The sequence below is a fragment of the Schistocerca piceifrons genome, chromosome 4, assembly GCF_021461385.2.
Source record: "Schistocerca piceifrons isolate TAMUIC-IGC-003096 chromosome 4, iqSchPice1.1, whole genome shotgun sequence".
Lineage (NCBI taxonomy): Eukaryota > Metazoa > Arthropoda > Insecta > Orthoptera > Acrididae > Schistocerca > Schistocerca piceifrons.
The window spans coordinates 422,550,529-422,568,319 of NC_060141.1; the positions used below are offsets into that span (position 1 = coordinate 422,550,529).

The following is a 17,791-nucleotide window of genomic DNA, read 5'->3' on the forward strand; positions in this document are numbered from 1 at the left end:
ACAGATTCATCTTGACAGGTAAAGCTGATACTGTACTACAGTAGAATCAATGAGAAGAAAGAGTGAGTGGATGTATATACAAACAACAGAGTTAAGTCCCAACATTTTACAAGTAATAAATATTGTCATATTTATGTAATTCCAACATGGTGTCGGTATCAATGTTGAACAGCAGTTTGAATGCTGTGGTACATTAATGGATCAGGAAACCCTGAAGCATTGTAGTATTGACATGTTAGGGAAACCAGCAGGAAATATCTTAAGTTATATAAAACAGTTATGTTTTAATACAGTTAAACAGAGAATTGATGTTTGTTTGTTTGTGGAGACTTTAATGTTTACTTTCTGTCATATGATACTGACCAAGGACACCTAGAAATGTTGATGTCTGGCTTTGGATTATTTCCCATAGCAAAATTCACTATAAGGACTGGGTGGCATAGTGCAACAGTCATTGGTAATTGCTTTTAGGTACAGCTACCTTAGGTAAATTAGAAAAGCTAAAACCAATAGTCAATGGTTTTATTGAAAATGGGGGTCATATGTTAACTTAAAATTTGCTGACCAGTTGGATTCAGATAAAAAAGAGAAATATGGTATCATGGAGACATAAACAATGACTTGATAAGGGTGTTTATTGTGAAATTACAGAAATAATGCGGGGAAGAATTTTAGGATGCAGTGAGAACACTGAGAAAATTTAGTTCTTTCATAAGGATCTCCCTGCAACACTGCACTTTATTTTCCATGAAAACAAGCAATAATAAAATTGAGCAGAAGCATTGATCAATTTCAGCTGAACTGTTATCTACACTATTACAATTCAAGACACAAAAATTCTTTTCATTCGGATTTTGCTCTCATGCCTAGGCTTCAAAGGGGAGTTATGTATTTTGGTGGAAAGGTAGTCACAAAGTCCTCAACAAAGAAAGGCAAGAAATTGGGAATACCTATCAGTTTAAAAGACCATTGAAAATGTCCCTCATTGGTCAGTCTTCCAAGTTATTTAAATATCTAGATTCATAGATTGAAAATCCGCATGACACTTTAAAACACGACTCTATATTTATGGATGTAGATAATTATTTATTTGAAAATAAAAATGTAAGCTAATAAGTATTAAGCTATCAACAGGAAATGAACTGCAGCTATTTAATGTAAATGGGCAGCAGCAGTTTTCTCCCTAATTCATTTTATTGAATGTAGGTAGTATATGTGAGAAGAGCACCTAAGCCGTATATTGATAGTTTATTGTTAATAGTTCAAGATAAGTTTCTATGATTTGCTTGTTTTTTGTTGAGGTACATTTGTTTCATAAATTCATCACTGGTGTTTGTAGTGTTAACATTGTTTATGGCTCCTGATTCTTCCTCTCAAATATGGCACTGAGAAGGAAATATTGGTAGAGGTGATGTGCTGTATGTTATTCCAAAAATGAAAAAAAGAAAGACAAGTAAGTTGTTTTCTGCAAATGGGGCAAATTAACAATTGAACACAAAATGAAAGAAATGCAATTTTTTCAACAAAGTACTTTATTAAATCTTTATAGCTTACAAAAGGTTAACATTTTCACTGAGAGACATGCATGTGGTACTCATAAACATTTTGGCAACCAAGCATCTACCCAACTGGAGCCATTACACTACAGTCAAAGGACGGTGCCCAAGTATATGTCTGGTTGCAATTTTCAAGACGTGTGAACCACCGATCACTTGAAAACTGCACTCATTTATCTGAGAACAATTTATGGATGTCTTGCTACCTGTCTCTTGGCAGGTGATGCCTTCTGTTATCAATTTCTAGAATGAGATCAAAAGAAAATTAGTGAATCTACGAGCTGCTGTCACAAGTGAGTGAGCTATTCTGCTGTTGCGATGTCTTTAGGTTCATGTGTGTACACCTTAGGTTTTGCCTTTTTACTGATGACTCATGACGAAGCAGTATCCAACATGGGTTTCCAAGATTTGGCCAGTGAAGACGAAACCATCTACTGGCACAGAACGCAGGAGAGGAACATGCTTGTATGCCTTGATTACAACACATCTTTCTGCATGCCAGAATACTTCAGACTTTCCCCACACACTTTTTTTTGTATGGAAGGATAATTATAATTTTTGTCACTATTATGGTGAAATTTGTAATCAACCACAGAACTAAAATAAACCTAAAAAATAAAATCTCAAAGCCTTGTCTTCTTTACTGTGTATTACCCTTTAAGATATATCAGTAACAATTTAAATAATGGACTCAATGTCTGCTTTTCTGGGCTCATAATTTTTTGAAGTGGCTGGGCCTCAAAGTGTTAAATCATGCTCAACTGACATCACATAATTTGTAATAGCAAGTAATTCATGAGAAATATTTGCAGTTACATAAAGAGACAAATAATTAAATGCTTCATACATGAAATAAAGTATGTACGTAAAATAACTGTATTGGTATCAGTGTTGAAAAGCTCTTTGAATGGTGTGGTACAGTAGTGGATAGGGAAACCTGCAAGCTTGTAGTACTGCCAGATTGGGGAAGCAGCAAGAACGAGGGATGTGCATATTTAGATGGCAAAGAGAACAGTCACTTGCTATATGAAGCAACCTGCCAGCAGAATCGTTTTCAATAACAATCTCCTGTTTACAGGTTTAGTTTTACAAATATTCATACATTATAGACTCAGGTATTGCAATAAACTTCTAATTCTGACCAGCTCCAGAAGTACCATTCAGCTACTGGAAAATCATATTACTGCATGTTTTATTGATGTATTAAATTGACATGTCTAATATTGTTGTAAAATTAATTATCTGTGATAAATAAACAACTATCTATTTGACAAAAACTATCAAAATCCCATATTGGGAAGAATTATCCTTCTGAGGTAAGTGGGTCCAAGTACTTTACTGACAGCAGGAAAGGCATTTTGCACCACATAAATGGAGGCACAAAGAGAGAAATGTGAACCATGTGAAACAGTAACCATTCACATGAAGTACACAAGACTGATTTGACCAACTTCATCACTAATATATTCAAATCAAACAGCACAAAAAAGGAAGGAAGGAGACTTAAAGTTTAATGTCTAGTTGAAATGGGATTATTTGAGGTGGAAGCAGCAGAACATACAATTGGCTACAAATGCTGTGACTCCAGTATAGCTATAGAGATAGCTGCAACATTCCCACTAAATAGACAAATCAGCCAAAGTACTTCTATTTTCACTCCATAAAGGATACATATTCCCCAGATGTAATTCTGTAATATTACAAGCTTTGTATTTGACTTCCAACATAAAGCAATATTTTAATGTTTGTAAAATACTTATTACTGGAAGAACTGCTCCAGCTTTTCAAATCCTGCTGATTACTATACTTACCATTCACAGTGGACTTTAAGTCGGGCAACTATGACAAGTGTAGTGTGTGCCATCATTCAAATGGTGTGCACAGCAATACACAAGCGACACCTGATGGGGCAGCATCTTTATAAGGACATGTACAAGGCTTCCAGCACTCAGTTGTTGAAGTATTTGATACTTGTACACTGCTTGCATTGTGTTTTTCTTAATGTCATTCCATGACCCTCACTACTTGCATTGTATTCTTGGTGATATCACTCCATGATCCTATAAATGTGTGTCTCCTTTGCAGCTGTGTGTGTGTTGTCCTCCTCTATGTGATCAAAAGTATCTGACACCCCCAAAAACATACATTTTTCATATTAGGTGCATTGTGCTGCCGCCTACTGCCAGGTATTCCATATCGGCGACCTCAGTAGTCATTAGACATTGTGAGAGAGAAGCATGAGGCACTCCGCGGAACTCAAGGACTTCAAACGTGGTCAGATGATTGGGTGTCACTTGTGTCATACGCCTGTACGCGAGATTTCCACACTGCTAAACATCCCTAGGTTCATTGTTTCAGATGTTATAGTGAATTGGAAACGTGAAGGGACATGTACAGCACAAAAGCATACAGGCCGACCTCGTCTACTGACTGACAGAGACTGCCAACAGTTGAAGAGGGTTGTAATGTGTAATAGGCAGACATCTATCCAGACTATTACATAGGCATTCCAAAATGCATCAGGACCCACTGCAATTACTATGACAGTTAGGCGGGAGGTGAAAAAACTTGGATTTCACAGTCAAGCGGCTGCTCATAAGCCACACATCACACCGGTAAATGCCACACAGCATCTCGCTTGGTGTAAGGAGCGTAAACATTGGATGATTGAACAGTGGAAAAATGTTATGTGGAGTGACGAATCACGGTACACAATGTGGCAATGTGATGGCGAATGCCCGGTGAACGTCATCTGCCAGTGTGTGCAGTAAAATTTGGAGTAAGTGGTGTTATGGTGTGGTTGTGTTATTCATGGAGTGGGCTTGAACCCCTTGTTGTTTTGCTTGGCACTATCACAGCACAGGCCTACACTGATATTTTAAGCACCTTCTTGCTTCCCACTGTTGAAGAGCAATTTGTGGATGGCGAATGCATCTTTCAACATGATCAAGCACATGTTCATTATGCACGGCCTGTGGCAGAATGGTTACACGACAATGACATCCCTGTAATGGACTGGCTTGCACAGAGTCCTGACCTGAATCCTACAGAACACCTTTGGGATGTTTTGGAATGCTAACTTCGTGTTAGGCCTCACAGACCGACATCGATACCGCTCCTCAGTGCAGCACTCCATGAAGGATGGGTTGCTATTCCCCAAGAAACTTCCAGCACCTGATTGAATGAATGACTGTGAGAGTGGAAGCCGTCATCAAGGCTAAGGGTGGACCAACACCATATTGAATCCAGCAATACTGATGGAGGGTGCCACAAACTTTTAAGTTATTTTCAGCCAGATGTCCGGATACTTTTGATCACATAGTGTAGTTACAACACTAGTGGCAATGAGGGAGGGTCGAATTTTAATGAATTTTGGATTCTGTAATTTTTCTGCTGTTCAGCTCTTCCACAGAGGCTTTACTTAAGTCTCTTCTGCAACAGAAGCAGGCCCATATGGCCATTTCATGATTTCATGATTGTTGGCTAGATTAAGCCTGGCTCAGCTGCTGGTTGTTCACCTGGTGCTGTTCCCACCTTATGATGAATCTATAAAAGACGGGGATGCTTATGAGAGGCAGCTTCAGCAACATTCATGACATTCCGAGTGGTTGACAAGGAATGTAAAGTTTTTTCTTTTCGTGGGTACCCATTGGTTTGTATCACTTCCAGTGCCAGTTTTCTCCTGTGCAGGAACTTCTTTTGACGAAAGGTGTTGTCTGCTATCTGCACAAGCATACACATGTGATCATTGCACATGTCGAATTTTACCAATGTTGTAAATAGCCATAGCAATCGTGTCGCACTTGGGTGTGCGAACTTCAGTTTTAGTCATTAAAAGTTGGTATGTCATGGTTAAGTCTCAGGAGTCTTATACAGACCCCATTGTCACAGACGTGATCATTCATTCAGCTCCAGATACGGAGGTGTGTTGAAGTGCCCTTCATCCTGAGGACCCTACTTGGGAAGAGGTTTTGAATATTTCATAGTCATTTGATGTCTGCCGTACTGCAGGACACCAATTAGAGGCTTGGGTTGATGTCTTCATTGCTGACAGTGTGCAGGCCTGGTGCTTGGAGCCTAGAACACTGGGGGCAGATGAGGTAGCCAAGGTACAAACAAGCCAACAGGGTCAACATGGATAAACAAATCAGCAGCAGGAACAGTGTACACCACACCACACCCTACCTGCCCCTCTTGTTTTGTGCAGAATGAATGGAAAACTGCCACAAGTGGTGGGCGTCAGGGCCCTATCAAAGAAATTCTCCATAGCTAGGCTTTCCCTGCACCCTGATTTGGGCAATGGTGGTTCGTTAATGGCGCAATCTTCAAGGACTTTTGAACACACAATAACATCCACCACTCCACAGTGCAACCCATCCATTTGCAGTTGAACAGCAGGGACAAATGCCTTGCTCAAACATTTATGATGCAAATGCTCAAATATATAGGAGATTCCCAACTGAGGAGGCGCTCACTCACATTTCTTTTTAAGCTCTTGCAGAGTGACTACGATTGGGGCCAAGAATCCTATCGAGCTCCTGCCCAGCCATCAACTCTGGATGCTGCTCAACCTCTTGCAGCCGCACATGCATCTCCCAGCAGTGTTGGTTTCATCGACATCTGTGCCCGGCACACCAATCTGGGCCAGCGCATTTCGATGGTGCTCACCTACACCTGATTGGAATAGCACTTTTATAAGAACATGCACAAGGCTCCAGTACGTCAGTTGTTAACGTATTCAATATGTGTACATTGCCTGCATTGTATTCTTGTTGAGATCGCTCCATGACTCAATAAATTTGTATCTTTTATTGCCGTGTGTTTCCTTGTATTTCTGCCCTTATAAAAGATGAGCATTTACGGTTTTGTACTTGAGAATCAATATCACTCCATGGATTTTATACTCCTTCAAATAGGTCAAAGACATTCTATCATGCCAAAACCCGGCTAACATGCAGCAAAGAGGTAGTGATGTAGAGTTTTTGGTTACTGTGGTGTTCGTCAATGTCCTGGCTTTGACCCCAAATCTTATCATAATATCCCCTGGAGGGTGTTACTGCAGAGGTGTGGGGTATTTTCTGAACTTGTGTTTCAATCTATTTCTTACACTGATTCATCACTCATCCACAAAAAGACAACCCTATATGAGAAAAAAAAATGGAAGGCAGATTAAAGTTTAGCATCTAGTCAATGATAAAATTATTAGTGACAAAGCTAAATAAAAAATGGAAAGTTGGGATACTGGGTTTGGTGCACCAAAAATTCTCAGGAATTAGAACAAACCAATGATGCAGCAGTAAACTATATGGAAATAGCGTGGTCGAAAATGATGTATGGCCATCCTGATCTACATTCTTTGTGGCTTCCTTAATTCACTTCAGGCAAGTAGAGGCTCCTTAAACAATGTCATGGCAGAATTCTTCCACCTATCTCATCGGTCTAAGTTAGTGACCGGTCTTTATTTCCACCCTTTCTCATCTTATTCATCCAGTAGATACCCCAAATGTAATACAATCATGCTGAGCTAAAACCTGCACAGTGACTACTCATGGGATTTACGATGTTCTGTTTATAACTATTACATTCATTTCACAGCCTCAGCACAGCACAACAGTCTCACTCCTACTCTGTATGATTCAAATGAAAACAGATCAACACTCTCCAATAAATGAGAAATGGTATTTCAGAAAATGCAGTTGCCTATGGTGCTGCAGCTTTGCAGTATCAGAGTTGTATCTCTACTGTCTTTCCTCATTTGGAAGCAACATTTATGTCAGAATTTCAGTTTCCAACACATTTATTAATAAAACATAAAATTTTCTTTTCGCAAAGAGGTCATTTAAGAAAGAGCACAAAATTAGACAGAAAAGAATGACAAAAGAAACTGATCGGTTAGAATCAAAGGAACTATTATGATATTCATCCCAAGTGATTTAAGGAAACCACAGAAAACCAACGTCTGGTTGATTGAATGAAGATTTGAATTCTACATGTGAGCCATTTCGATAGTCCACCATATCACTTGTTATTTTTGAGAAGAAACAGATAACAATTAGAAAGTTAACTATGTACATTCAGCATACATAATCCCAAAGTTACCTTGCCTGAATCATTTGAGCCTGTTGTCTTAAAAAACAAATTTGGTACTCTACTTTTTATAATTGAATAAAATAAACATAGGCCGGCCAAGGTGGCCGAGCGGTTCTAGGCGCTGCAGTCTGGAACGGCGCGACCGCTACGGTCGCAGGTTCGAATCCTGCCTCTGGCATAGATGTGTGTGATGTCCTTAGGTTAGTTAGGTTTAAGTAGTTCTAAGTTCTAGGGGACTGATGCCCTTAGAAGTTAAGTCCCATACTGCTCAGAGCCATTTTAAAATAAACATAAACAATAATCAAAGAGTATGACAGTTTCCACCCTGCTCAAAAACTAATTAATATGTATATCTCCGTGTTTTTAAGCCTTTTAAAATCATTGATTTGTTCACAAAATTGTAATTTTATACAGTTTATTTGAGACATGACAATACTTTCTTACCTGTTGTTGATATCATCATCTTCATTTGAGTGACAGAAGCAACTTACGTAAAACTCAGAACAGACATGTTGTTGTTGTTGTTGTTGTTGTTGTGGTCTTCAGTCCTGAGACTGGTTTGATGCAGCTCTCCATGCTACTCTATCCTGTGCAAGCTTCTTCATCTCCCAGTACCTACTGCAACCTACATCCTTCTGAATCTGCTTAGTGTATTCATCTCTTGGTCTCCCTCTACGATTTTTACCCTCCACGCTGCCCTCCAATGCTAAATTTGTGATCCCTTGATGCCTCAGAACATGTCCTCCCAACCGATCCCTTCTTCTAGTCAAGTTGTGCCACAAACTTCTCTTCTCCCCAATCCTATTCAATACTTCCTCATTAGTTACGTGATCTACCCACCTTATCTTCAGCATTCTTCTGTAGCACCACATTTCGAAAGCTTCTATTCTCTTCTTGTCCAAACTGGTTATTGTCCATGTTTCACTTCCATACATGGCTACACTCCATACAAATACTTTCAGAAACGACTTCCTGACACTTAAATCTATACTCGATGTTAACAAATTTCTCTTCTTCAGAAACGATTTCCTTGCCATTGCCAGTCTACATTTCATATCCTCTCTACTTCGACCATCATCAGTTATTTTACTCCCTAAATAGCAAAACTCCTTTACTACTTTAAGTGTCTCATTTCCTAATCTAATCCCCTCAGCATCACCCGATTTAATTTGACTATATTCCATTATCCTCGTTTTGCTTTTGTTGATGTTCATCTTATATCCTCCTTTCAAGACACTGTCCATTCCGTTCAACTGCTCTTCCAAGTCCCTTGCTGTCTCTGGCTGAATTACAATGTCATCGGCGAACCTCAAAGTTTTTACTTCTTCTCCATGAATTTTAATACCTACTCCGAATTTTTCTTTTGTTTCCTTTACTGCTTGCTCAATATACAGATTGAACAACATCGGGGAGAGGCTACAACCCTGTCTTACTCCCTTCCCAACCACTGCTTCCCTTTCATGTCCCTCGACTCTTATAACTGCCATCTGGTTTCTGTACAAATTGTAAATAGCCTTTCGCTCCCTGTATTTTACCCCTGCCACCTTCAGAATTTGAAAGAGAGTATTCCAGTCAAGATTGTCAAAAGCTTTCTCTAAGTCTACAAATGCTAGAAACGTAGGTTTGCCTTTTCTTAATCTTTCTTCTAAGATAAGTCGTAAGGTTAGTATTGCCTCACGTGTTCCGACATTTCTATGGAATCCAAACTGATGTTCCCCGAGGTCCGCTTCTACCAGTTTTTCCATTCGTCTGTAAAGAATTCGCGTTAGTATTTTGCAGCTGTGACCTATTAAACTCATAGTTCGGTAATTTTCACATCTGTCAACACCTGCTTTCTTTGGGATTGGAATTATTATATTCTTCTTGAAGTCTGTGGGTATTTCGCCTGTCTCATACATCTTGCTCACCAGATGGTAGAGTTTTGTCATGACTGGCTCTCGCAAGGCCATCAGTAGTTCTAATGGAATGTTGTCTACTCCCGGAGCCTTGTTTCGACTCAGGTCTTTCAGTGCTCTGTCAAACTCTTCACACAGTATCTTATCTCCCAGACATATTAAAATAGCAATATGTGAACAGAGATGCAGATAGAATAATGGATGACTAGGAGGATGAACTATATGTTCACTGATGGTGAGGAAAACACACCGGTGTGGTCAGTAATACATTCTACAAAGGTAGCAGATAACCAGACAGGCTATCCATTGGGGATACAATACCAAAAATTTTTGTTACAATGATAACTGCATAGTGGACTACCATGCTGCAATCAGGACAATTAATGGATGAAAATAAGATTCATGTTAAACAACAGTACAGCACATATGAAATATTCTGATTTTTTTGTTATTGTGTAATAGAGGTACATTCAATAAACAGTGCCCTGGAGAGGTTCAGGAAATTCAAATAAAACCAAAGCAAATAAATGTAACAACTTTATGTCAAAATGATACAAATGACAATTCAAAAATGATATTTGGGATTGCATTAAATTTGTACCAACAATTAAATACTTTAAACCAGACTTACAAGAAGTCAGCATCTTCATGTATGGAAGATTAGTTGATGCCATATAAGACTGAAATTTATTTACATTCCGTTAATGAAAAATAAAAGCAATGTTGCAGTAAAAAAGTTATTTCAGTCAATGATTACTATATTAAATCCTATTTAAACATAGCAGATTCTTTCAGATCTTGGCAATAAGGCATTAATAATGTTCAGTACACGATAAATAAAAATACTGAGCATTTCCAAACACTGTAAGCAGAATAAAAGAAATTACAAATGTTAAGTATGTCAAGTGATCACACTGTCATTATTTAACTAAATTTATTACTAAAAAACCACACACATGCACACAGAAACACACAAAATAACAACAACATAAATAAGAAGCTTAAATATGAATAATATACAAATAAATAATTGTTTAACATTAACAACACAATATACATATAAAAAGTCTATACTCAAAATATACGACAGTTACAACACAAAGGATTTTCTTATTCAGTAGTTTTATATCTCTCTATTTAGCAGTCAGTTAATGCCAATAACAAATAAAACTGCACTCTGAACAGATTTTACAGTTATAGCAGCAACCAATCTACCATACATTATCCTCTGGCACACTAAAAATAATTTCTCAAGCATTTTGCACATTAGGTTAATTTTTAGACAGCTACTGGTTTCAAGCAGTTCCAAAATTTGCGATGTTCGATATGAATTAAACCATTCTATAAGAGTGGTAGCATTTTTCTTTTGCATTCTTTCTGATGAATCTCATGAACAAGTGCAAATTAGTAAGAATAATACTCTCCAAACTTACCATTCAAACAATGTACAGTATAGTCTCATAACAAAACAGTTTGATCACTGTATCTCTGTAGTAATGGGTTCTGTGGTAGAATGGACAATATTACTTTAGGTTACCAGATTTCTGAAGTGACTGTCCACTTCTTCAAATTTTTTTATACACTACCACTATGTTTAGAAACTATTAGTCTTGCATAACACATACTGAGAGAGTAAATACAAGTAAGTGAAAGTTTTTGAGCTGATTAATGTCTGTCACTCTTTTAGTGTCCTCAGTTCTTTTAGAACAGAAAATCTAAGTTATATACTTTGAAACTAGTTCTGCAACACCAGACTGATTTTTGCTTATTTAGACTTCTTGTGTGCACAATTACTGATTCAATGATCAATGGAGCACTCTGATAAGCTACAGTATAAAATATTTTTTGTTATGTATGGTGGTGGGTAATAAACTACAAAAATGAATACTGTAGCTCTTCGGATTTCAAATTTGGCATTAAACTGGTGTGCATTTTCACATATCTAAAACATGTACAACCTCTCCAGTGCCATCCTGAAACACATGCACCACCAACTCTCCAACATCAGTTTTAGGAATATAAGAGATTAGGGCAAACTTTCTTCTTAGAGAAGATATAATTTCAGTGGCTTTTCAACTGTATTAACTTTACTTGCAAGAAATTCAACCAGTACTGGAATGAAAACCAACAACTGCATGCGACTGCATCTTCGCAGTGACATTTCTCTCTGTGTTTACAGCCAGTATTTTCTGTTCAAAATGAATATGCATTTTACTAACCCACACATACATGAGCAACTAACAAAACAATGGACAGTCTCCCAGTTTATACTGCATCAAAATGGAAACTACAGCTGAGTTAAAAACCTTTCTCTATGACAACAAAAGAATGTTGGAAAAATACTGCACTCTTACCAAATGACATAACAGAGATTTCAAAAGCTCGGTTTACAAATTATATGGAGTAGCAGAGAAATTAAACTGCCAGGAAGCAAAATGAACCTAAAGGTTTTTAAGTAAATTTTGTTCTCTAGTTTACTCTTTGCAGCTCATTTTTCATCAAAGCTGTATCAATAAAAGACAAGATGCAGTAATTTTTAAAATTATTGATTATAAACCACCAACATTTTTTTGGGTTCATGGAACATTTTTGTAATAATGATTTAACAGCCCATCATGTATTAATTGGGTAAATTTTGTTAAAAAAGCCACTTTGCCACAGAACTAACAAATACCAGGGACATGTTCAAAAGAAATTATTTGCTTATACTTTTTGGTGAGCAGTGATAAGAGTCTGTCAAACACACTGAAACATTCCACGCTATTATGCTATGGCTTTGTGGATCCACCTTCATTCCTATCAGCAGAGAATACATTCAAGGAAGGTGTTGTGTCTTTGATGTTTGATCTCTTTTCAAGATCTGTAGATGTAAGAAAAACCTTCCGATTTTCAAGAGTGTCTAAGGTAACACAAAATAATAGCTCAGGGCATTTTAACTACCATAACAATTCTAGGTGTAATAGTTTGGATTTTACAAGTAGGAGGTAGTGTCATACATTTAAGTACTACTCCAATTGGCGCACTATCTGGCAAATACATTGATTAGTGAAGATCTGTGAGGGAGTTTTACATTTTACAAGACTCAGTGGCAGCAGTTACTCTGTAATGATGTAATTACCTCCATGAGTAAAAAAGTTTACAAAAGGAGTAGGAGTAGAATATTCTCATCTACTTCAATCTGAGTTACTTTTTACTCTTCACATTTTGGAAATATTTTTAATACTGTTCTTGTTTAAAGTGAATCCAATATACAACCTAATCAAACAGTGGAAAGTCCAGGATTGGATAGCAGCTATATGAGATGGATAGACTGCTACTCACTACATAGACGAGGCACTGATTCACAGGGAGGCACAACAAAAAACACTGCTAAACATGGAAGCTTTTGGACAATAAAATGGTCCTTCCAAAACAGAAAACACATATTCACACAAGCACAACTCAGACACACAGGGCCACCACTCTGGGTGGCCATATATGTGTGGTGTGTGTGTGTTTTTCTATATCAGGAAGAAGACTTCTTTTACCTGAAAGCTTAACTGTTTAGCAATCTTTCTGCTGTGCTTGTCTGTGACTCACTGCCTCTTCTACTAGGTGATTAGCAACCTACCCTTTCCACAACACAGGACTTAACACACATTTCATGAAGGGATATATGGTGGATCTTACCGTAATAAAAGTGACTAAATAATGTCTGTCAATGACTATTCCTCACTCACATTGGCAACAAAGTACATTGGCATGAAGCTACTCGCTGAAGAACACAGCTTAATCAATAAGAAGAAAAATCTAGTGGAATCATAAAGATGTACATAATTAGTTTTTTCACATAAAACATAGCTGAAATAAGAATAGCACATATAACATAAGAAGGGATTAAAAACTTGATGTTTACAGGGAAATGCAACAATACAAAACTCTTGTTGTTAAAAAGACTTTATAAATAACATTTACGATTTATGAATTTGTCTCAGAATAATTCAACTGAGACAAAAGAAGTGGCAAACAACATGTATTTATGTGTACATCTGTCCCTCCTCCCCCTCCCTAAACACACAATTACATAACCATTGACATGATTGTCCCACTACTAGTTTATAGTGTTCACTACGTACCAGTACATATCTAAGGCTTAATTTCTTCCCTTCTACCTGCTACCCCTGTGTTTTTACCTGTTTCTGTAACTATTCCTCATTTCCTTCTACTCATTTGTTCCTCTCACTTCCCTCCTGGGTATTAATAATTGCTTTTGTTTTATAAATTACACTGTGTAATGTGTCAGTCTTATTATTCTGATTGCCTGAATCACTCACTTTTGGTGCACACCTTAAATAATATATCCAAAATATCTTCAACATGTACCTCATTTCATTTCCTGTATCAGCAAATGGATATAGGTTTAACAAAGAATATTCTCCAAGTAGTGAGGGGGATATCAATATTTGAAAAGCTGCTGGACAATACAAAGCTTTCAGAACCTAGGCATGTTTTTCTTAGTGGAAAGTTCAGACAGAGAGGAGAGATTGGAGTTATAACATATGTAACTTATGAATGAAGCCAAAAAGGAGGAAGGACTCCAATAACCAGACTAGTGAAGTCATGTCTATCCCCTTTATTTCTGACTTTTTAATATTTCTTTCCAGGAGAGGGCAGGTACTACATGAATGGCTGACTTTATGATACACCCTTTTGTATCTTTTAGTTTTTATCATATTATTTCAGCCTCATTGAATTTTAGTAAATACAACCATGTTGTCTTCATACATACAAAAACTCCTTTAATTTATGTTTATAAGTTGGTCCATGATGCCACATCTAATGTTACTTAGAGCTCCAAACATCAGAACCTTTTTGATGATTTATTCACTAGTTTAGGTTAGGTAATTTTCTCACACCTAACATTCACTTATTTGTGCCAGAAATTTATCTAATTCTCTAGTTGTATTAATAAGACTGGAGGATGAATTTTTAATGTTACAATTATATAACGTTCTATGTTTTCCATCTACTCTCAAGGTAATTGGAAATGCACTCTCATGGTGGTTGGAAATGGTATCCATCCCGCATTCTTACTGAATAGAGTGCAGCTATACACCAAAGAGTGGAATGTGCTTTTTGCATTGACACAATTTTTTTTCTTTATGCCATGGCTATGCTCAACATGGATTTTGTCACGTATGGAAAATAATGAAATGGTAAATACAATGTCCATTACAAAATTCCATTTGAGGCTCTTAAGACAATTGTTCGACAGGTTTCATCACAATGTACCAGTTGGAATTTTTTCGTTCTTGGTGACACTACATAAATTTGATTCATACACATACTGTATGTAGTGATATTGAGTCACAAACATAAAAAAGATTCAGAGAAAAAGTGCAGCAAATATGTAATGAACTTTGAGGAACAGAGTATTAAGTAAACTTATTGTACTCTGGAGGTAAACATACAGGAGTGGGAAACATGAATTCAGGAAAATGCTCCCGCTACATGACTAGGGCTCAAACATACAGCAGGCTGCCAATAACTGGGCAGTGAAAGGTTTCGAAAACAGCTGTTGTTTCGTAGAGGAGATTTCATAACTGAAAAAAATTTGATTTACACTCCACTGAATTAATTTAGGATTATTGCTTCTGGCAAAGATACTAAGCTTTCAATAACAAATGATTTTATGAGTTAAAATAATATGCCAAAAACAATCTAAATAATTTGGTCTTATCCATTCAGACATCAAATCTGTCCATGTGGTATTGAAACTGTCAGTGGTTGAAGTTTCAATACAAATCATCTGCTTACATAAATAAATCCGTAAAAAGCAGCAGTTCTTGATATTTGACTTTGAATTTCTACGCCATGATTCTACATGAAAATACCAAGAAAGCTTCAATTAATATTATAAAAATATAGTCCTAAAATGTTGTTACAAGGTGGGTTCTATTTACTAAAAGTACATGAAAAGGAGAAAGGCAAAAGTAAAAAATGATCTAAGTACTTCATCAAAAAATTCAGCAATGCATACAAATGAATGGGTGCCATCAATTCATGTTTACTCTAAACCAACATAATCACAAGAATAAAATTATATTTGAGATACTGATGTGTCCAAGAAAAGTGAAACAGCTTCATGCATGACAAAAAGTAAAAGATGTTCATCTTGACTGACACAATTCATATCCTTAAGTGATACTGCAAATGCGTGAGGGGTTTTCTTTTTTGGAGATGTGGTGGCAGTCCACTGTTTGATATGTTAGTACGTCATTCTCTTTTTTAAGCACTAATAAGGCATACTTTTGTCTATATTATGACAACCATTGTGTGAAATACATACGAGCACCAAAGATTCTCTCTACAATGGTCAGCATATTTAGTCTGTTCATTTAACAATAAAAATACTACAACAGATTTAATACTGGAACTGTAATTATGATATTTATTGCTGTGGAGTGCCTCATAAGTCAATGTCATGCTCTGTGAGGTCTTGACAAATAGTGCAATATATCAATCTGAAAAATATTTACTCTTTCAAACAGACACTACAGATGGTTATGCTTTCTTTTTAATTCCATCTTGGTATCACCACTGTAGCCAAATTTACGAAAAGACAAGCTATGTTTCATTGAAAACAAAATGTTTTCATACAAGTTCTGAAAGACACCACCAACTACTCTTTGGTGACACATGCCAAATGGATGTGTAGTTCACATTCACAGCTATTTTACTGGATAGCCTGGTAACCAAAATTTAATTTATTGTTATAAATGGTCACAAAATTGAATGCTATGAGTGAAATGAAAGTCAGAGAAACTTACTGATTTGTTTTGTTCATTAAAAATGAACTAGCCAGAAGCTGGTACTAAGAATAACTCTAACATCATTTAAATTTTACTGGTGATTGCATTTTTAAGCAGTCCTAAATCTGACTGAAAAACATTTACTGTTGAATAATGGGAGAGATTCAGACATAAAAATCATACAAGCAGCATTAAAAAAATTAGATAAAGAAGACAATAAAAGGAAAATAAGCAGGTTATAGCTTATACATGTAAGTATTATGACATGAACTATTAAAATGGAAGTGTTAGAACACCAAGCAACATTAAAATTCTTTCAAAGGCAGATATACTCAAAAATGAAAATACAGTGATCACAGTAACTGAAGTGTGTTACAGGGAGAATTTTAACTAATACACTGAGAATAATGCAATGGCCAGTCACACAACTGTGTAGATTATTCTCATGGAAGATAAAAAATTATATCATAAATTCTATTCAGACAGTGGGTACTCTATCTAGAATAAACTTTATCACAGATATTACTTTCTCAACTACTAACCACTGCTTTCAATCCTGAGCATATTGTTGAAACTGTAAATTTTTTACGTTTCTATTCATTAAATGAGTCATGTCATTTAAACTTCTAAATTTATTATAAATTTCAACATATCTCACAGGCAATGAAAGAAAGAAAAATGCTTCCACCTCACATGAAGATTTATACGGGCACAGAAGTACAATGATAATCTTTATATTACTGATACAAAATGCCCTGATATTTAAAAAAAATTATGACTTAAAACTCAGAATATCCCAGACATTAGTGCAGCACCTAGTGTGTACTGTGATCCTGCAACAAAGCCCCTCTGTCAAAACTTAAAGGGTGTGAGTTAGATTTTTACTACAGAAACGAATTGTGCCCTTTTTTTCTGTAAGCGCTGTCCCAAATCTGATACATAAATCATGTGAAGTTCTAAATAAAATAAATTACTAATGCACAATGAACAACTAGTCCACAAACATGATACATTCATAGTTCAACACATCTTGGAAAATAAGACATTTACTTATAGCTCACATAAAAATGAGACAATGATTTAATATTTAACAGCTTCATGGCATGAACTCTGCTTAAATTTGTTGTGGAAACAAAAACTGGAGAGAGAAAAGAGAGAGAGAGAGAGAGAGAGAGAGAGAGAGAGAGAGAGATGTGAGCTCATGGGAAAGATAAAAAAAAGATACTATCTATCTATAGGCACTTATCATCCAACACACCATGATCAATGGTACTGAATTTTTAAACAGTTTCAGACAATGCAATTGAGTAGCAAAGAAGTAAATTAGCATTCTGATGAATTTCCACTTATCCCTTAAACTTTACATAAGATTGTGAAAAAAACAATATCTAAGCATTTCATTATTGTAGCACACTTTACAGCGCAGGACAATCTACTTGTGTAAAAGTTCAGCACCAAT

General features: G+C 36.5%; 1 protein-coding gene across 2 annotated transcripts in view; it reads left to right on the top strand.

Annotated features, from left to right (window-relative positions):
• Nucleotides 1-6,338, top strand: part of LOC124795476 — a 63,408-nt gene extending 57,070 nt beyond the window's left edge. For both annotated transcript variants that reach the window (XR_007016703.1, XM_047259513.1), the window contains one exon: nucleotides 6,049-6,338. Coding sequence is in view for 1 of the 2 variants with exons in the window: in XM_047259513.1 (XP_047115469.1) it covers nucleotides 6,049-6,289 (241 nt within the window). In the remaining variant the exon portion in view is untranslated. The remainder of the gene's footprint in view (nucleotides 1-6,048) is intronic.
• Nucleotides 6,339-17,791: the final 11,453 nt, after the last annotated feature.